This window comes from Sminthopsis crassicaudata, chromosome 3 (genome assembly GCF_048593235.1).
Source record: "Sminthopsis crassicaudata isolate SCR6 chromosome 3, ASM4859323v1, whole genome shotgun sequence".
Taxonomy (NCBI): domain Eukaryota; kingdom Metazoa; phylum Chordata; class Mammalia; order Dasyuromorphia; family Dasyuridae; genus Sminthopsis; species Sminthopsis crassicaudata.
In genome coordinates this window covers 463,296,737-463,318,870 of record NC_133619.1, presented here as the reverse complement: position 1 = coordinate 463,318,870, position 22,134 = coordinate 463,296,737, and the positions used below count along the sequence as shown (strand labels likewise).

General features: G+C 34.1%; 1 protein-coding gene across 2 annotated transcripts in view; it reads left to right on the top strand.

Moving 5' to 3' along the window:
• Positions 1–21,661, top strand: part of GALNT13 (polypeptide N-acetylgalactosaminyltransferase 13) — a 644,946-nt gene extending 623,285 nt beyond the window's left edge. Inside the window, exon 12 of one of the 2 annotated variants that reach the window (XM_074303430.1) lies at positions 18,931–21,661. In XM_074303430.1, the coding sequence (XP_074159531.1) occupies positions 18,931–19,071 (141 nt within the window). In that variant the 3' untranslated portion in view covers positions 19,072–21,661. The remainder of the gene's footprint in view (positions 1–18,930) is intronic. The other variant, XM_074303431.1, reaches the window with a different exon arrangement.
• The last annotated feature ends 473 nt before the right edge of the window (positions 21,662–22,134 follow it).

Below are 22,134 nucleotides of genomic sequence, written 5' to 3'. Positions count from 1 at the left end.
CCTAGATACTATTTTATAGGAAATCATCAAAGAGAACTGCCCAGATGTAATAGAATCAGAAGGTAAAATAGGCATTGAAAGATTTCATCAAACACCTTCTGAAAAAGACCCTAAAATAAAAACTCCAATTAATGTTGTGGCTAAATTTCAGAACTATCAGACTAAGAAAAAAATATTACAAGCAGCCTAAAAAACAAAAAAAAAAATCAAATACTAAGGTTCCACAATAAGGATAACTCAGGACCTGGTTCCTCCACATTAAAGGATTGAAGGGCCTGGAAGCTGATATTCTGAAAGGGAAAATAACTTGGAATGCAGCCAAGAATAAACTACCCAGCTAAGATGAGCATGTTCTTCCATGGAAGAAGATGGTCATTTAATGAAACAGATGAATTCCATTTGTTTCTAAGGAAAAAAAACAAACAAACAGATCTAAACAAAAATTTTGATATCCAACCAAGGAAAGCAGAAAAAGGTAAAAATAACTCTTGAAAACTGTATTTCTCTTGTATATATACATAAAGACTACATGTGTGATTTGATTTTACTGATATAACATTAAATAGAAATGGAAAGGGGACAGTGTCAGAAAAAAGGGAAAAGGAAAGATAAAAAAAAGGAAAACTATATCCCACAAAGAGACAAAGGAAACCTATCATATCTGAGGGAATTTAGAGAGGGAGAGAAACATTGTGTGAATCTTACTCTCATCAGAGTTGGCTCAAAGAGAAAATAACTGACATATTTGGTTTACTTCTCTCACCTCATTAAAAATGGGAAAGGAAAAGGGAAAAGGAAAAGAGTAATAAGGGAAGGGGACAAGAAAGGAAAAGGGATTCGAAGGATGTGGGAGGGATCCTAAGGAGGGAGAGCTGCATAACTCAAGTGGTGCTTATAAATTTAATACTGAGAAAGAGGGAATGGGAGGACAATAAAAAGAAAAGCATAATCTGGGGATAATAAGATGGCAGGAAATACAAAATTAATAATTTTAACCATAAATGTGAATGGGATGAACTCTCCTGGTAGGTTTTTACTAAGTTCTAAGTTGGTATTTAACAATTCTCTAGCTCAAGAGTCAAATTTTTAGTTCAAACCTTTAAGGGAGTTTTCACCTTGAAGAAATATTTTAAAGAAGTAAGTTCATTGATTGCAGGTGTTCCCATAAGACCATTCTCTGGGACGATAAAAAGAGGCAACATTGAGTCTGAAGAACAGTCTAGACTGGGACATTGAGTTTGGACTTCAGTCTGGATTGAGTCAAAGAGAAGACGTCCTGTGGATTTGCAAGTCCAGCAATCCCACACTTTTGGAGGGGAAGGCTCCAGAAGCCTCCCAAGAAACCTGCCCACAGAGGAAAAGATTATACAGAAAGGAAACCTCCTCCCAGAGAAGGATTATAACTTAGAGACAACAGAACTTTACACTCTCCCATAAAGTGGAGGCAGATAGCAGATTGGTTCAAAAGTAAGAACCCTACAATATGCTATTTAAAGGAAAAACATTTAAAGCAATTAGATACATACAGAGTAAAGGTAAAAGGCTAGAGAAGAATCTATTATACTTCAGGTGAAGTCAAAAAAGCAGGGGTAGCTATCCTTATCTCAGATCAAACAAAAGCAAAAATTGATCTAATTAAAAGAGATAAGGAAGGAAACTATATCCTGTTAAAGGGAGCATAGACAATGAAGCCATATCAATACTAAACATATGTGCACCAAGTGACATAGCATCTAACTTCCTAAAGGAGAAGTTAAGAAAGATTCAAGAAAAAATAGATAGCAAAACTATAATAGTGGGAGATTTCAACCTTGCACTTTCAGAACTAGATAAATCAAACCACAAAACAAATAAGAAAGAAATTAAAGAGGTAAATAGAATATTAGAAAAATTATGTATGATAGATCTTTGGAGAAAAGTGAATGGTGATATAAAGGAGTACACTGAAGATGGTGGAGAAGAAACACACGACTCAGTGAACGTCCTCACTCCCTCACAAACAATTAGATAAATTAAGTCTCAGAATTAGCTCAGGACTGATAGATACCACAAGGACTGGAAGCACGACTTACCAGCTGAAGAGAATCTGGAGTTTCAACAGGAAAGGTCAGTTCTCAGGGGAGGAATAAGAGAGACCAGCACAGACGGTGGGGAAGGGGCACACTGCGCCCATTGCGCTGGGAAGGGCTCTGGGATCAGAGAAGCCACTGAGGTAAAGGAATCTGGCACAGGCTGTTAGCTCTTCTCTGCTAATTATTTAGCAGTTCAGAAGAGAAAGCCAAAATATTTTAAAACTCAAATTAGATTTTCCCCGATCCTGGGGGTGACTCAGCAGATCTCTTGGCACCAGGGGGTGTGGCCTCAGCTACCACCTGAGAATAGTTAAGAGATTGACAAGTGGGTGGATACGGCCCAAGGCAACACACACTGCCTAGCTTAGCTGGAGGGAGTGGAACTCAGCTCCAGGAAGTCCCAGAGAAGCGGAACCTTTGAACTAGGGACCTCGGTTTCTGGCAGACACTTCCAGTTTGAGCACAGGGGCTTCTCACGTCACCTGCTGCAGACATCCACTCCCCACCCGGACACATAGGCTGGGCTTTGTGCTGTCTTCACTATTCTACGCCCTCGAAGCACAGTAGTGCTAATCACCTCTGAGGCACTTCCAGGGAGGGGGTGGGGAACTCTCTCCCAGAGCTCTCTCTTAGCTCAGGCACGGGGCCACTGCATCCATCCAGTCTGGGAGGAAGCTGGTAAAGAAGTAAATAATTTCCTACCCCAGGGATAGACCCCAAAACATTTTTTTAAATATGAGCAAAAAAGCTAGAAAAACTATAGATTCCTTCTATACAGAGAAAGAGTGGGTATCCAACCCCGAGGAAGTTAACAGCAGAGAATCAGCAGATAACAACCTAAAGGGGAAGGATTCCTGCCCCCCATCACATAACTCTCTCCTAGAAGAAGCTCTTAAAAAATTAAGGGAGTTTGAAGAAAAATGGGGAAAGGAAAGGGAAGCTAAGATAGAGAATAACAACGTCCTGAAATTGGAGTTGGAAAAAATAAAGAATTCACAGGAGATGCAGGGAAACAAAATTAGTGAATTAGAAAAGGTAAAAAAAAACACAGGAAAGTAGGATTTCTGAATTGGAAAAGATAAAAAAGTCTCAAGAAAATAGAATTTCTGAATTGGAAAAAGAAAATAATTCTCAAAAAAAAAATTAGGGAAATGGAAAAAAATTCAATAGAGCAAAATAATTCATTTAAAAACGAAATTGGGCATTTACAAAAAGAACTAAAAACTGTGAAAGAAGAAAATAACTCCTTAAAAGTCAGGATGGAACAAATAGAAATGAATGATTCACAGAGAACCCAAGAATCAGTCAAACAAAACAAAAAAAATGAGAAGCTGGAGAACAACGTCAAATACTTACTGGGAAAATCTATAGACCTGGAAAATAGATCTAGGAGAGATAATCTGCGGATTATTGGACTTCCAGAAAACTATGACCAAAAAAAGAGCCTAGATTCTATTTTACAGGAAATTATCAAAGAGAACTGTGCAGAGATAATAGAAACAGAAGGGAAAGTAGATGTGGAAAGAATTCATCGAACTCCTTCTGAAATAGACCCTAAAAAAAGAACACCATGGAATATAGTGGCTAAGCTGCAGAATTACCACACAAAGGAGAAAATCCTGCAAGCAGCTAGAAAAAAACAATTTAAATACCAAGGTGCCACAATAAGGGTCACCCAAGATCTGGCTGCCTCCACATTAAAAGATAGAAGGGCCTGGAACCTGATATTCCGTAAGGCAAAAGATCAAGGACTGCAACCAAGAATGAACTACCCAGCTAAGTTTAGCATCTTTTTCCATGGAAGAAGATGGTCATTCAATGAAACAGAGGAATTCTATATGTTTCTAAGAAAAAACCAGACTTAAACAAAAAATTTGATCTACATCCACAAGACTGAAGAGAAACAGAAAAAGGTACATAGAACCCTTGAGAACTGTAACTCTGTTGTGGGTATATAAAAAATACTCAAGGATAATTTGATTTTACTGATATAAAAGAAAAAAAGGGGGGTGTAGTAAAGGGAAGGAGGTCGGTTCAGAAAAAGGGGAAGGAGTGATAAAAAGAGGGAAACTGCATCCCAGGAAGAGACATAGAAAATACACCATATCTGAGGGAACTTAGTGAGGGGGAGAATCATTGTGTGAATCTTACTCTCATCAGGAGAGGCTCAAAGAGTAAATAATTAACAAATTTTTTTCAGAGAATTTTCTCTCACCTCATTAAAAGGGGGGAGAGGAAAAGGGAAAAGGAAAAGGAGAATAAGTGAAGGGACTTGGAGGGAGGGGGGAGGGATACTAAAAAAAAAAAAAAAAGAGGGAGGGTTGCGCATCACAAGGGGGGTCTGTAAATTAAATATCGGGGAGGGGGATCAGGGGGGTCAAGGGAAAAAAGCATAATCTGGGGATAATATGATGGCAGGAAATACAGAATTAGTAATTTTAACTGTAAATGTAAATGGGATGAACGATCCCATCAAACGGAGACAGATAGCAGATTGGATCAAAAAGCAGAACCCTACAATATGTTGCCTACAGGAAACACACTTAAAGGAGGGAGATACATACAGAGTAAAGGTAAAAGGTTGGAACAGAGCCTATTATGCTTCAGGTAAAGCCAAAAAAGCAGTGGTAGCTATCCTTATCTCAGATCAAGCAAAAGCAGAAGTAGATCTCGTTAAAAAAGATAAGGAAGGAAACTATATCCTGCTGAAAGGTAGCATAAATAATGAAGCCATATCAATACTAAACATATATGCACCAAGTGGTATAGCATCTAACTTTCTAAAGGAAAAGTTAAGAGAACTGCAAGAAGAAATAGACAGTAAAACTATAATAGTGGGAGATCTCAACCTTGCACTCTCAGATTTAGACAAATCAAACCACAAAACAAACAAGAAAGAAATTAAAAAAGTAAATAGAACATTAGAAAAACTAGGTATGATAGACCTTTGGAGAAAACTGAATGGCAATAGGAAGGAATATACTTTCTTCTCAGCAGTTCATGGATCCTATACAAAAATTGACCATATATTAGGACATAAAAATCTCAAAATTAAATGTAGGAAGGCAGAAATAATAAATGCCTTCTTCTCAGATCACAATGCAATAAAAGCTACATTCAGTAAAAAGTTAGGGGTAAATAGACCAAAAAGTAATTGGAAACTGAATAATCTCATCTTAAAGAATGACTGGGTGAAAGAGCAAATTATAGAAACAATTAACAATTTCACCCAAGATAATGATAATGATGAGACATCATATCAAAATCTTTGGGATGCAGCTAAAGCAGTAATAAGGGGAAATTTTATATCTTTAGAGGCTTATTTGAAGAAAATTGAGAAAGAGAAGATTAACGAATTGGGCTTACAACTTAAAAGGCTAGAAAAAGACCAAATTATAAACCCCCAACCAAAAATTAAACTCGAAATACAAAAATTAAAAGGAGAAATCAATAAAATTGAAAGTAAAAAAACTATTGAATTAATAAATAAAACCAAGAGTTGGTTTTATGAAAAAGCCAATAAAATAGATAAACCTTTGGTAAATTTGATCAAAAAAAAGAAAGAGGAAAATCAAATTGATAGTCTTACAAATGAAAAGGGGGATCTTTCCACCAATGAAGAGGAAATTAGAGAAATAATAAGGAGTTACTTTGCCCAACTTGATGCCAATAAATTTGATAACTTAAATGAAATGGATGACTTTCTCCAAAAATATAGGCTCCCTAGATTAACAGAGGAGGAGATAAATTGCTTAAATAGTCCCATTTCAGAAAAAGAAATAGAACAAGCTATTAATCAACTCCCCAGGAAAAAATCCCCAGGGCCAGATGGATTCACATGTGAATTCTACCAAACATTTAAAGAACAATTAGCCCCAATGTTATATAAATTATTTGAAAAAATAGGGGATGAAGGAGTCCTACCAAACTCCTTTTATGACACAGACATGGTACTGATACCTAAACCTGGTAGATCGAAAACTGAGAAAGAAAATTATAGACCAATCTCCTTAATGAATATTGATGCTAAAATCTTAAATAAGATATTAGCAAAAAGACTTCAGAAAATCATCTCCAAGATAATACACTATGATCTAGTAGGATTTATTCCAGGAATGCAGGGCTGGTTTAATATTAGGAAAACTATTAATATAATTGACCATATTAATAATCAAATTAATAAGAACCATATGATCATCTCAATAGATGCAGAAAAAGCATTTGACAAAATCCAACATTCATTCCTACTAAAAACTCTTGAGAGTATAGGAATAAATGGATTATTCCTTAGAATAATCAGGAGTATATATTTAAGACCGTCAGTAAGCATAATATGCAATAGAAATAAACTGCAACCTTTCCCAGTAAGATCAGGAGTGAAACAAGGTTGCCCACTATCACCATTACTATTCAATATAGTACTAGAAACGCTAGCCTCGGCAATAAGAGCCGAGAAAGAGATTCAAGGAATTAGAGTAGGAAATGAGGAAATTAAACTATCACTTTTTGCAGATGACATGATGGTATACTTAGAGAACCCCAAAGACTCTGCTAAAAAGCTACTAGAAATAATTCAAAATTTCAGCAAAGTGGCAGGATACAAAATAAATCCACATAAATCCTCAGCATTTTTATATATCACTAACAAAATGCAACAGTAAGAGATACAAAGAGAAATTCCATTACAAACAAACGTTGAGAGTATAAAATATTTGGGAATCCATCTACCAAAGAAAAGTCAGGAATTATATGAGAAAAATTACAAAACACTTGCCACAAAAATAAAATCAGATTTAAATAATTGGAAAGACATTCAGTGCTCTTGGATAGGCCGAGCGAATATAATAAAGATGACAATACTCCCCAAACTAATCTATTTATTTAGTGCTATACCAATCAGACTCCCAAGAAACTATTTTAATGACCTAGAAAAAATAACAACAAAATTCACATGGAAGAATAAAAGGTCAAGAATTGCAAGGGAACTAATGAAAAAAAACTCAGAGGAAGGTGGTCTAAGTGTACCTGATCTAAAGCTATATTATATAGCAGCAGTCACCAAAACCATTTGGTATTGGCTAAGAAATAGACCGGTAGATCAGTGGAACAGATTAGATACAAAGGACAAAAAAGGGTACATCTATAGCAATCTAATCTTTGACAAACCCAAAGATTCCAACATTAGGGATAAAAATTCATTATTCGGAAAAAACTGTTGGGAAAACTGGAAATTAATATGGCAGAAATTAGATATGGATCCACACTTAACACCATATACCAAGATAAGATCAAAATGGGTCCATGATTTAGGCATAAAGAGGGAGATACTAAATAGATTAGAGGAACAGAGGATAATCTACCTCTCAGACTTGTGGAGGAGGAAGGAATTTATGACCAGAGGAGAACTAGAGATCATTATTGATCACAAAATAGAAGATTTTGATTACATCAAACTAAAAAGTTTCTGTACAAATAATACTAATGCAAACAAGATTAGAAGGGAAGTAACAAATTGGGAAAATATTTTTAAAAACAAAGGTTCTGACAAAGGTCTCATTTCCAAAATATATAGAGAACTGACCATAATTTATAAGAAACCAAACCATTCTCCAATTGATAAATGGTCAAAGGATATGAACAGACAAATCTCAGAGGAAGAAATTGAAACTATATCCACTCACATGAAAGAGTGTTCCAAATCACTACTGATCAGAGAAATGCAAATTAAGACCACTCTGAGATACCACTACACACCTGTCAGATTGGCTAAGATGACAGGAACAAATAATGACAAATGTTGGAGGGGATGTGGGGAAATTGGGACACTAATACATTGCTGATGGAGTTGTGAAAGAATCCAGCCATTCTGGAGAGCAATCTGGAATTATGCCCAAAAAGTTATCAAACTGTGCATACCCTTTGACCCAGCAGCGCTACTACTGGGATTATATCCCAAAGAAATACTAAAGAGTGGAAAGGGACCTGTATGTGCCAAAATGTTTGTGACAGCTCTTTTTGTTGTAGCTAGAAACTGGAAGATGAATGGATGTCCATCAGTTGGAGAATGGTTGGGTAAATTGTGGTATATGAAGGTTATGGAATATTATTGCTCTGTAAGAAATGACCAGCAGGAGGAATACAGAGAGGCCTGGAGAGACTTAAATCAACTGATGCTGAGTGAAATGAGCAGAACCAGAAGATCACTGTACACTTCAACAACAATACTGTATGAGGATGTATTCTGATGGAAGTGAAAATCTTCAACATAAAGAAGATCCAACTCACTTCCAGTTGATCAATGATGGACAGAGGTAGCTATACCCAGAGAAGAAACACTGGGAGGGGAATGTAAATTGTTAGCACTAATATCTGTCTGCCCAGGTTGCATGTACCTTAGGATTCTAATGTTTATTGTGCAACAAGAAAATGATATTCACACACATGTATTGTACCTAGACTATATTGTAACACATGTAAAATGTATGGGATTGCCTGTCGTCGGGGGGAGGGAATAGAGGGAGGGGGGGTAATTTGGAAAAATGAATACAAGGGATAATATTATAATATATATATATATATATATATATATATATATATATATATATATATATATATATATATATATATATATATATATATATATATATATATATATATATATAATAAAAAAAATAAAAAATAAATAAAGGAGTACACTTTCTTCTCAGCAGTTCATGGAACCTATACAAAAATTGACCATATATTAGGACATAAAGACCTCAAAATTAAATGCAGGAAAACAGAAATAGTAAATGTTTTCTTTTCTGATAACAATGCAATAAAAACTACATTCAACAAAAAGTTAGGGGTAAATACAGCAAAAAGTAATTGGAAACTAAATAATCTCCTCTTAAAGAATGATTGGGTGAAACAGCAAATTATAGACACAGTAAATAATTTAACTCAAGATAATGACAACAATGAGACATCATACCAAAATTTGTGGGATGCACTAAAGTGGTGATAAGGAGAAATTTTATATCTTTAGAGGCTTACTTGAATAATATAGAAAGAGAACATCAATGAATTGGGCTTCAAACTAAAAAAGCTAGAAAAGGAGCAAATAAAAAGCCCACAATCAAATACTAAACTTGAAATTCTAATATTAAAAGGAGAAATTAATAACATGGAAAGTAAAAAAAAACCTATTGAATTAATAAAAAATAAAACTAAGAGTTGGTTTTAAGAGAAATCCAATAAAAAGATAAATCTTTACTAAATCTGATTAGAAAAAGGAAAGAGGAAAATCAAATTTTTAGTCTTAAAAATTAAAAGAGAGAAATTTCCACCAATGAAGAGGAAATGAGAACAATAATAAGGAGTTACTTTGCCCAACTTTATGGCAATACACTTGATAACTTAAGTGAAATGGATGACTACCTCCAAAAAATAGAGGCTTCCTAGATTAACAGAGTAGGAAATAAATTGCTTAAATAGACCCATTTAAGAAAAAGAAATAGAACAAGCTATTAATCAACTCCCTAAGAAAAAATTCCCAGGACCAGATGGATATACATATGAATTCCAACAAACATTTAAAGAACAATTAGCCCCAATGCTATATATAGCATTTGAAAAAATAGGGAATGAAGGAGTCCTACCAAATTCCTTTTATGACACAGACATGGTACTGATATCCAAACCAGGTAGACCAACCTTCCTAATTAATATTGATGCTAAAATCTTAAATAAGCTATTACCAAAAAGACTACAGAAAATCTTCCCCAGGATAATACACCATGACCAAATGGGATTTATATCAGGAATGCAGGGCTGGTTCAATATTAGGAAAACTATTAGTATAATTGACCATATTAATAAGCAAATTAACAAAAACCATATGATCATCTCAAAAGATGTAGAAAAAGCATTTGATAAAATCCCACATTCATTCCTATTAAAAATACTTGATTGTACAGGAATAAATGGACTTTTCCTTAAAATAATCAGTAGCATCTATTTAAAACCATTGGTAAGCATCATATGTAATGGGGATAAACTGGAATCATTCCTAGTAAGATCAGGAGTGAAACAAGGTTGCCCACTATCGCCATTACTATTCAATATTGTAATAGAAATGCTAGCTTTGTAACACTGTACACCAAGATAAGTTCAAAATGGGTACATGACCTAGGTATAAAGAATGAGATTATAAATAAATTAGAAGAACATAGGATAGTTTACCTCTTAGACCTGTGGAAGAGGAAGGAATTTATGACCAAAGGAAAATTAGAGATCATTATTGATCACAAAATAGAAAATGTTGGTTACATTAAATTGAAAAGTTTTTGTACAAACACAATTAATCCAGACAAAATTAGAAGGGAATCAATAAATTGGGAAAACATTTTTACAGTCAACGGTTCTGATAAAGGAATCATTTCCAAAATTTATAGAGAATTGACTCTAATTTGTAAGAAATAAAGCCATTCTCCAATTGATAAATGGTCAAAGAATATGAACAGACAATTCTCAGGTGAAGAAATGGAAACTATTTCTAGCTATATGAAAAGATGTTCCAAGTCATTATTAATCAGAGAAATTCAAATTAAAACAACTCTGAGATACCACTTACACACCTGTCAGATTGGCTAGCATGACAGGGAAAGATAATGTGGAATGTTGGAGCAGATGTGGGAAAACTGGGATACTGATATATTCTTTGTGGAATTGTGAATACATCCAGCCATTCTGGAGAGCAGTTTGATCAAGTATGATCAAAAGTCATTAAACTGTGCATATCCTCTTATCCAACTGTGTTACTACTGTGCTTATATCCCAAAGAGATTTTAAAGAAGGAAAAAGGACCTGTATGTGCAAAAATGTTTGTGGCAGCCCTATTTGTAGTGGTCAGAAACTGGAAAAACTGAATGGATGCCCATCAATTTGAGAATGGCTGAACAAATTGTGGTATATGAGTATTATGGAATATTATTGTTCTGCAAGAAATGACCAACAGGATGATTTCAGAAAGGCTTGGAATGACTTACATAAACTGCTGCTGAGTGAAATGAGCAGGACCAGGAGATCATTATATACTTCAATAACAATACTATATGATGATCAATTCTGATGGACATGGCCCTCTTCAACAGTGTGATGAACCAAATCAGTTCTAATAGAGCAGTAATGAATTGAACCAGCTACATCCAGTGAAAGGACTCTGGGAGATGACTATGAACCACTACATACTCTATTTTTGTCTGCCTGCATTTTTGATTTTCATCACAGGCTAATTATACACTATTTCAAAGTCCGATTATTTTTGTACAGCAAAATAACTATATGGACATGTATACATATATTGTATTTAACTTATAATTTAACATGTTTATCATGTATTGATCAACCTGCCATCTTGGGGAGGGAATAGGGGGGGAGGAGGGAAACAGTTGGGACAAAAGGTTTTGCAACTATCATTGCTAAAAAATTACCCATGCACATATCTTATAAATAAAAAGGTACAATTAATATTAAAAAAGAAAGAAAGAAAGAAAGAAAGAAAGAAAGAAAGAAAGAAAGAAAGAAAGAAAGAAAGAAAGAAAGAAAGAAAGAAAGAAAGAAAGAAAGAAAGAAAGAAAGAAAGAAAGAAAGAAAGAAAGAAAGAAAAAGAAAGAAAGAATTCTAAGAGGTGACAGAAAGTAGTAAAACATATTTTACATAAAGGGGATACTTAACATTAAAGGAATGTTTCTGGAATAAAATGTGTAAAATACATGGACAGATGATCAAACTAAAAGACTATTTGATTATACTAATAAATGAAAATGGAAGATATTTCTGGAGTTAAAATAAAAGATCAGTGACAGCTGAGTTATATAAAGAAATTGTTTACTAAATTAAAGGAACATTAATGTAATATAAACAGTCAATAGAATAAATTCTCAAGCAGCTTTGAGAGATTAACTTTCTGCAATTGATTTAAGATATATGCAAAACAAGTACTTTCAGTGATACAAACCAAGACCCTTTGTTAATAACTAATTGTTTTATTTTCCCCCTCACAGAACAAAATAATTCTAGTTTTATTTTAAATTGTACACTTAAATTATCTTAAAGACTAGCAAGTTTTTCATCATGGACAGAGACTTCTTTTTTTTTAAATTTTATTATAGCTTTTTATTTACAAGATATATGCATGGGTAATTTTCCAGCATTAACTCTTGCAAAAGCTTCCATTCCAACTTTTTCCTTTCTTCCCTCCACCCTTTCCCCAGATGGCAGATAGACCCATACATGTAAAATATGTTAAAGTAAATATTAAATACTATCTATCTATCTATCTATCTATCTATCTATCTATATATGTATATATATATACATATATAGATAGATAGATAGATAGATAGATAGATATACATATATATATATATATATTCATATATATATATATATATATATATATATATCCATACAGTTATTTTGCAGCACAAGAAGAATCGGACTTTGAAATAACATAAAATTAACCTGAGAAGGAAATCAAAAATGCAAGAGGATAAAAACAGAGGAATTGGAAATGCTATGTAGTGATTCACACTCATTTCCCAGAATTCTTTCACTGGGTTTAGCTGGTTCTATTCCTTATTGAACAAATGGAACTGGTTTGGTTGATCTCATTGTTGAAGAGAGCCATGTTCTTCAGAATTGATCATATAGTATGGGACAGAGACTTCTATAGGAGCAGAGAAACACTTTATGAAGTGCCCCATGCATATGAAAATATTGTGTTACACAGCATTATTAATACAGCTTCAGCTATAAAAGACGTCCCTTGCCCCATCTACTCATTTACCCTATCAACATAACTATTTCATTAGCTACCAGGCCCTAGAACTGGAAGAAATATCTGAACAGGGACTGCCTGGTGAAGATAGAAAAAAAATATGATTGTGACATTTTTCATTGTTAGTATTTGTTACTTGGCACATTACCTGAATGATAGACCTGGATTTTCCCAGTAAAAAGGAAGTATAGAATTGAAAATATAAGAAAATGAGAGAATTAATCTCCTGTGTTTCTCATGTGCAAATTTATCAAAACAGACATCACTATATCCAAGATGAAACTTGCATAAATGTTACATGGTTAGTTTTGATACTAATGGGCTGTAACTTCTAGGAAAAATATAGCAGTAATCCTGAGACCCCCTTGTAATGCGCTGTCGTCTCCAGAAGCTGTCGGATCACTCTCTGGGAAGAGATCTGCTGTGTCTTCTACTCAAATCTCTCAGACAGATTCTTCTTCCTGTAGTGAACCGTTGTCTCCAGGCAGTTGCTGTTAACTCTTGTCCTTAGAAGTGACTTCCCTTCCTGCAGAGAGCCCCGTCAAGCCTGATGCAATGCAGAGTCTTTCTCTTGAATCCTGGCTCTGAATCTCCTCCAACTCTTATCCTTCTTCAGGCCGATCTGCTCTCTGCGCCCAGTGCTCTCTCTTTTATTCTCCCAGAGAATGGGCGTGGGATAATGCAAGGGCTTCTGGGAAGAACCACCCCAGCCAATGAGCTTGCCCCCTCTATCAAGTCAACCTGAGTTCTCACCTTGTAACCGTCCAGAAAACCTGAGTTCTCACCCAGTAATCCTAACATCTCCCCCTTTCTTTTGTTTTTGGAACATATTTTTTGTTTTTGGAACAATTTGGTCCCTGTTCGGGCGCCAAATTGCGAAGGTCTGGTCTAGCTCCTCTTGTCAGGATAAGCAAAAGTCCTTGCCCCACGTTGGGCGCCAACTGTAATGCGCTGTCGTCTCCAGAAGCTGTCGGATCACTCTCTGGGAAGAGATCTGCTGTGTCTTCTACTCAAATCTCTCAGACAGATTCTTCTTCCTGTAGTGAACCGTTGTCTCCAGGCAGTTGCTGTTAACTCTTGTCCTTAGAAGTGACTTCCCTTCCTGCAGAGAGCCCCGTCAAGCCTGATGCAATGCAGAGTCTTTCTCTTGAATCCTGGCTCTGAATCTCCTCCAACTCTTATCCTTCTTCAGGCCGATCTGCTCTCTGCGCCCAGTGCTCTCTCTTTTATTCTCCCAGAGAATGGGCGTGGGATAATGCAAGGGCTTCTGGGAAGAACCACCCCAGCCAATGAGCTTGCCCCCTCTATCAAGTCAACCTGAGTTCTCACCTTGTAACCGTCCAGAAAACCTGAGTTCTCACCCAGTAATCCTAACACCCCCTGACCTTAGCTTAGAAGCATTATTGTTCTAACAATCTCTTTAACAATGATCCTAAAGTCTCCCATCCTTAGAAATATTATAATATAATCCCACAAACATTGCTGTCTGTCAAATAAACTGTTGGTCAGTGATAACAGAGTTTCTGAAACAAATGGTAAGGTACTTATCAGACTATTCTTCAACCTTACTTCTAAACCATGAAATTCAATATTGAGGTGCATATCAGACCACTCCTTGGTTCTACTTCTAAGCCATAAAATTATCATATCAGTGACTGAAGAACCAGGTCTCTTTGTCTACTCTTATAAAGTTGTCTTCTTGCTCCTGGTTCTTTGCTAAATTGTTTTGGAACTTAGCCCATTTGTAAGTGGTGTTACAATTATAATATACTTTGCTCCTTGACTTGGAGATGGGTTCAAGCCTGCAAATTTTTTGAAAGACCTGGCAAATTCGCGCTTTAACCCCAATCTATTGGGGTCTCCTTTCATTCTCAACAATACCTCTAGCATAACTTTTTGTCTTTAGCTGAATACAGTATGTGTGTGTATTTACTGAGTCACCACAGAAGATTAGGTATTATCTAGGAAACTAGGCTGAAGTGGGTGGGGCCTATGTAAATATACATAGACACATAAAATATACACATGTATATTTAATCTCCTAATTGTGTATATATGCACAGATAGTATGTATGTGTTTATATATATATATATATTTATATAGTGTGTGTGTGTGTCTCTGTGTGTGTGTGTGTGTATGTGAGAAGAGAGAGAGAGAGAGAGAGAGAGAGAGAGAGAGAGAGAGAGAGAGAGAGAGAATTGCATAAATATATAAATCTCAGGCCAAGTCTTAGGTTGAAGATTTGTCTGAGAATTCTTCTGCAGTAATGGAAAAGATGGAATAGGCAGTAAAGTCAGAAAGAATGAAAGACTTATGTTTCAACCTGTTCTGCCAATAACAGCTACTTTTCTGATATTGTATACGCTTTTATTGCCTGTTATTATCAAATACTTCACCACTAGAAATATCTTGTACCTACTATAAACTGTAATGGTATATTTTGAATGATGACCAAATGATATCAAACACAAGAGAAGCTTGAAACAGCTTGGTAGATACTGTTCAACTAAAATCCCTTATGAGCAAGTCTTTTGAAATGTAGTTCACAGGGAGGGTGGAACTAAGATGGCAGAGAGTAGACATATCTCTATCTGAGCTCCTCTGAACTTCCCTCATATCAACAGTTGATTAAAACTCTAAACTGGTTTTGTAGTGAACCAACCCACAGATATTTATAGTACAACAAATTTCCTTAAGAAGATACTTTGGAAGAACTTCAGAAAATGTCTGTATTTCAATTGGGCAAGGGGACAGGCTGCCGAGCCCAGACTGCAGTGCAGGGAGGCAGGGGCAAGGAATTACTCAATGACTGTAGTAATCTAGTGTTTGAGAACCCCAAAGACCCCAGCTTTTGGAGTGTTTGACAAAAAATGCTGGGAAAGTTGGACATAGTATGGCAGATACTAGGCATTGACTCACACCTAACACCATATACCAAGATAACATTGAAATGCATTTATGATTTATTCATAAAGAGTCATATGATAAGCAAATTAGAAGAAAATGGGATAGTTTACATCTCATATCTGTGGAGAAGGAAGGAATTTATGACCAAAGAAGAACTGGAGCTCATTATTGAACATAAAATAAATAATTTTTATTATATCAAGTTTAAAAGCTTTGTATAAATAAAAGTAATGCAGACAAGATTAGAAGGGAAGCAACCAATTGGAAAAACATTTTTACATTCAAGGATTCTTATAAAGGGCTCATTTCCTAGATAATTGACTCAAATTTATAAAAATTCAAGACATCCTCTGATTAATAAATTCTCAAATGATATGAATAGACAATTTTCCTGTGAAGAAATTGAAAACCATGTCTAGTCATATGAAAAGGTGTTTCTATTGATCATAGAAAGGCAAATTAATAAACTCTGATATACCACTACACACCACTCAGATTGGTTAAGATGGCAAGAAAAGGTAATGATGGCTGTTAAAGGGGATGTGAGAAAACGGGGACTCTAATATACTATTGGTGGTGGTGGTGTGAATTGATCCAATCATTCTGCTCAGCAATTTGGAATTATGTTCAAGGATTATCAAATTGCATATACTCTTTGTTCAAGCAATGATTATACTGGGCTTATATTACAAAGAGATCTTAAAGGAATTAAAAGGACTCACATGTGCAAAAATGTTTGTGGCAGCCCTTTTTGTAGTGGCAAGAAACTAGAAACTGAGTGGATGCCCATCAGTTAGAGAATGGCTGAATAAGTTACTGTATATGAATGTTATGGAATAATATTGTTCTATAAGAAATAATAAACAGGATGATTTCAGAGAAGCCTGGAGACACTTACATGACTTGATACTAAGTGAAATTAACAGAATCAAGAGATTATTATACATCACAATGGCAAGATTCTATGATGATTCATTATGATAGACGTAGCTCTTCTCAGCAATGAGATGATTCAGGCCAGTTAGAATGATCTTGTGATAATGAGAAGCATTTAGACCCAGAGAAAAGACTGGGAACTGAATCTGGATCACAACATAGCATTTTCACTTCGGTTGTTGTTTACTTGAATTTTATTTTTTTATTTCTTTTTCCTTTTTCATCTGATTTTTCTTGTGCAGCAAGATAATTATATAAATATGTAGTCCTATATCAGATCTATATATATTTTACCATATTTAACATATATTGAATTACTTGCCATATCAGGGAAGGGGTGAGGAGAAAGAAAGAAAACTGGAACATAAGGTTTTACAAGGATCAATGTTGAAAAATTATCCTTGCATATGTTTAAAAAAAAAGCTTCAAAAAATAAAAATTAATAAAAATTAAAATATATAGAGAACTGACTCAAATTTATAAAAAAAAAAAATCAAGCCACTTTCCAATTTCTAAATTATCAAAAAATACCCACATATGCAAAAATGTTTGTGACAACCCTTGCTGTAGTGGCAGGAAACTGGAAATTGAGTGAATGTCCATCAGTTGGAGAATGAATAATAAGTTATGGTATATGAATGTCATGGAATATTATTCTTCTATAAGAAATGAGCAGCAGGATGATTTCAGAAAAACCTGGAGAGATTTACATGAACTGATGCTAAGTGAGATGGCTCTTTTCAACAATGAAATGACTCAGGACAATTCCAATGATCTTGTGATGAAAAGAGCCATGTACATCCAGAGAGAGGACTGTAGGAACTGAGTGTGGTTCACAGCATAGCATTCTTACTCTTTTTGTTGTTTGCTTGCATTTCATTTTCTTTCTCATTTTTTTCTTTTTATTCTGATTTTTCTTGTGTAGCAAAATAATTCTATAAATATGTATGCATATTTGAATACACATTCAAATTTGAATTCAACATATATTTCTACTATGTTTAATATATATTAGACTATTTGACATCTCATGGAAGGGGTGGAGGGAAAAGGAAGAAAAACTGGAACACAAGTTTTTACAAGGATCAATGTTGAAAAATTATCCATTTTTGAAAATAAATAGGCTTTAATTAATAATAATAAAATGTTGTTCACATTCTATATAATTATAATTTTAATCTATCGGATATTACATTTTATAAGTATATATATATTTAAATGCAGATGAAAATAATAAGTTCATTCATCTTCATTTCATTCACCTTCATTTATATAATCATTCGGTGTTTTACAACATATAACAACATGCTTTATTTCAGTTTAATATTGGCACAACTATTTGAGGTAAGGTGTAAAGTAAGGATATATTAGTATAGTGTTATTTTATCGAAGAGGAACCAGAGACATTAGTTGATCTTTCCTAAGTCATGCAGCTAGTGATAATAATGAAGTTTATCATTATTATCATATGAAGTATATCACTTTTGTCATATAATTAGTATATCACATCTCTCTTAAGACTCTGTGAGGTAATACAATTTTTATTAAGCTCTTTTGCAAGTGATAAAACTAAGATTCAGAGAAGTCATGACTTGCCCACAATCAATCATACAGTAATTATGAGAGATAAGACTTGAACCCAAATCTTCTATCTTCCAGATAGTATTCTTTCTAGCATATCAAACTATTTTTTCTATATAACAATCTAGATCAGTAGTTTTTAACCTGATCTATGTTATTAACTTTTTAAATATTTTGATAACTGAATTTCCATATAATTAGGTTTTTCTTATAATTTCTGAATTTCATTGATTTCACTGAACTGTGAATGGGGTCTATGACACACATGAAATGGTATATCAAAAATTCTTAATATCTATTAATATAGGTAGTATATTTTAAGACATTTAATGCTATGCTAGAATGAAATAGATTGTTAAATAATGGTAAGAATTACAATACAGAATATAAAGAAGACAACAAAACATTGATGACCTCTGATTTCGATTATTAATCAAATGGCATGTATATATATTTTATATAAAATGTATGTCACAAGGTTACCCTTGCTGCATACTGAGGAAAAGTATATTGTTAGTGTTAGATTTGGCCTAGGGATTTAGTTCAATGATTTTCTATTATGTACAGATGTACATATGAAAATAAATGTGCCTTGCTTACATTTTTTTCAGAAACTCACGTTGAAACACATCAACAGCAATCAGTGTCTTGATGAGCCTTCAGAAGATGACAAAATGGTACCTACCATGAAGGACTGCAACGGAAGCCGATCCCAACAGTGGCTTCTCCGGAACATGACCTTGAGTTTCTGAATCAGATGAATGTTGCTATTTTTTTTTTTTTTAAGTCCACTGACACTTTTATCTATAATTTCAGTCAGTTGAAGGCATCATTCATTTGGGGAAATGAAAAAGTTAAAAGACATTTACTATGACCAGAAATGGGATTGTATGTTTGTTCTTCTGCTTTGGGCAGATTTGCTATAGTCCAGTATGAAGTTTTTATATCTGTTCAAAGGAAGCACAGTTTAGAAGCTATAAAGATCATAAATGCTATTATAAATAACACAGTGAGTTATTTATATAAATATAACCCTTTTGAACTTTATCTCAGAGGATTTATTTGGACTTTTTTATTTTTGGTGTTCTTATGATATTACAAAATAATGCTTGAAAAGGGACATACTGTAAATTGCCTTACAAAAGTAACTTTTTAGAGGATTATGTTCATTGTTTTATAAACTGCTCTATATCTAATTGTCCTTTATGGGAACATTTAGTGACTATTAATTGTTTCACATTTTGTTTTATTTTTTAAAGAATCAGCAGAGTTTTAAATTAATGAGGTAACTGAGCAGTGAATTTTCTATATGTGATGAATGTTTCACTTTCTATCCAAGGAAAAACAGGAAATTATAAAACATTTAAATACTGAATTCTTGGTTTTAATAAATCAAAATTTAAAAGCAAAAGCTTTCAGCATCAGAGGCTGATGGTCCTGAGTCACAGGGATCATAGCAGGTAAGAATGAATTATACAAGTTCCAGTTATTCCCATCCCTTCAAAGTTGAGTAAAACCCAAAAGAACCAATCAAAGTTGATGTCTAAAATTTAGCTTTTTATCACTGACTTTTTGGTCTAAATGTAGGAACACTGAAGCCATGTGGTCATTTTGCTCTAAGCTTCACATACTGTGGCCTCCCAGTTGTGTAGCACAGAAACTCAGCATGGTAAATTGCAGGTTGAATTCTAACTCTTTTGAATTCTCTAACATTTCACCGAGGTCATGTCTGTTTTTTAATGTGATTTTCTATAAAAGGAAATAGAAGAGCATTAAAATTCCATTGTCATGTGCTTCCTTAAATCCATAAGAACATCTTATTTTTAACATGTTTCTAAATATTATCCATAAAGAATTCATAATTGTTTGCATTTTTGCTTAGCTCTAACAGTACAAGTCAAACCCCCTCAATGCCTTAGTTAATGCAAGTAAAGTCAATTCACTAACCAGTTACTTAGAATTTGAAATATGAGGACACTGTACTGGCTTCTGGGAACACAAAGACAAAAATGAAATATTACTCTTCTTCAAGAAATCTGCTTCACTGGGGATAATTTTTAAACAACAACAAAAAAATTCACTTGGTTGCCAACCCTTAAGTAATGAGCCTTTTATAACCTGGCTAGGCTAGGCTAGAAGAGTATTACATAGAATATCAAAATAGAGAACAAGAGTCACCTCCATATTGCAGTGAGAAATCAGTGTAGGACAATAGTAAAAGTCTAAATATCTTCAACTTGCACTGATATTTGGCAAATGTTGAAGGATGGTTCTGAAAACATTGTTCATTCCCCACGCTTTTGTACTTCTGGAAGTCTTTATGTATAAAATTACTCTGCCCATTAGTAAAGCAGGACACATGGAAAACTAGAGAATTATGTAGAAAAAGACAAATTTCTCCTAGTATATTCATGTAGCCATATACATGTTTTACATCTCTTAAGATTCCTTTACCAGTGAGAGATTTTCTGAGGGTGCTTCTTTTGTGAAATTGAACAACACAGAGCAGCTGGAGGCAAATAGGTAGTAAAGATAGGAAAGGAAGCATTCTGTGCAGTACAAAAGAAGCATAGGATGTGGGGCTTTTTCAAAAGCTCTTCCATAAGCTTTTCAATACTATTATTGTCCTAGAGTCTTTACTTTTCATATCATACAAAGAAAAGAAGGATACTAGCTTAGTTCAAGAATTGTCATGACTATCAATGATTTTGACAAACCTTAATTTCTATTTCATACAAGGGCATATGCCATAAATAGGGGAGGCAATTAATACAAATATTGTAAGAATTATCTTTTTACTCACAGAAGTATCCTTAACCAGGGGAAGAATTTAATCAACTCAGTGATTAGAAACATTAGAAGTAACCTCTGGTAGCATAACTGCTGGCCAAAGGGATCAGGAACTTTGCTTATTGAATTTTCCTCCTTCTCCTACCCTTAACTACCTGCCATCTGACACTCCTCTTTTTAGGCTCTGTGGTCTAAACATGCATAGGGCATAGTGTTCCTGAATATCATAATTTTATCTACATTAGGTAAGGCATAGATCTAAAGCCAGTTGTTCTTATTAATGCTTATTGCATTAAAATATCACATATATTACCAAGAAAATGGACCATTGATTGGATTTTTAATCACATATCATTCCTGTAGCTTGGTACTTAATTCCCCTCCCCCACTACTTTTCATATCCTACCACTGTGTTTTAAATATGTGATAAAATATCTATGGCCAAAATCGGGGAGGGACCAAAATTGCATTTTAAACATATTAGAGACTAAGAAAAACAAACAAACAAACAAAGAAATTAATAATCTGCTGCTCCTTATTTGTTCATATATATATATATATATATTATATATATATATAACTAAAATAATAATAAGCAGGCATTTTAGACAAATACATAATGCTATATTTTAAGTCATAGAACATCATTGAATAACAACATAAAACTAAAAATAGATTACTTAGTTAAATCTAAGTTAGAATCAATCATTGTGATTGTTTTTCAAAGGGATCTATTAGTTTGGGGACCTATGCCTAAGGGAGTGGAAATGTGAAACAACAATGACAGTGACAATATTTTTACATTATGCTATTCTTCTGGAACAACTAAAGTCATGTCCTTTGAACTTTAAACAAAACAAAATTAAATCATGATCAGTAAATTGTTTAAGAAGAGTTCTATAAACTTGTACTTCATACTTTTATTGGGTAATATTTTAAAACCAAATTTCAGAGTATTTTATTTGGACTAAATTCCTTTGGTCTCAAAAGTAGATAATTGCTTTGCAAGGAACCCCAAATAACAA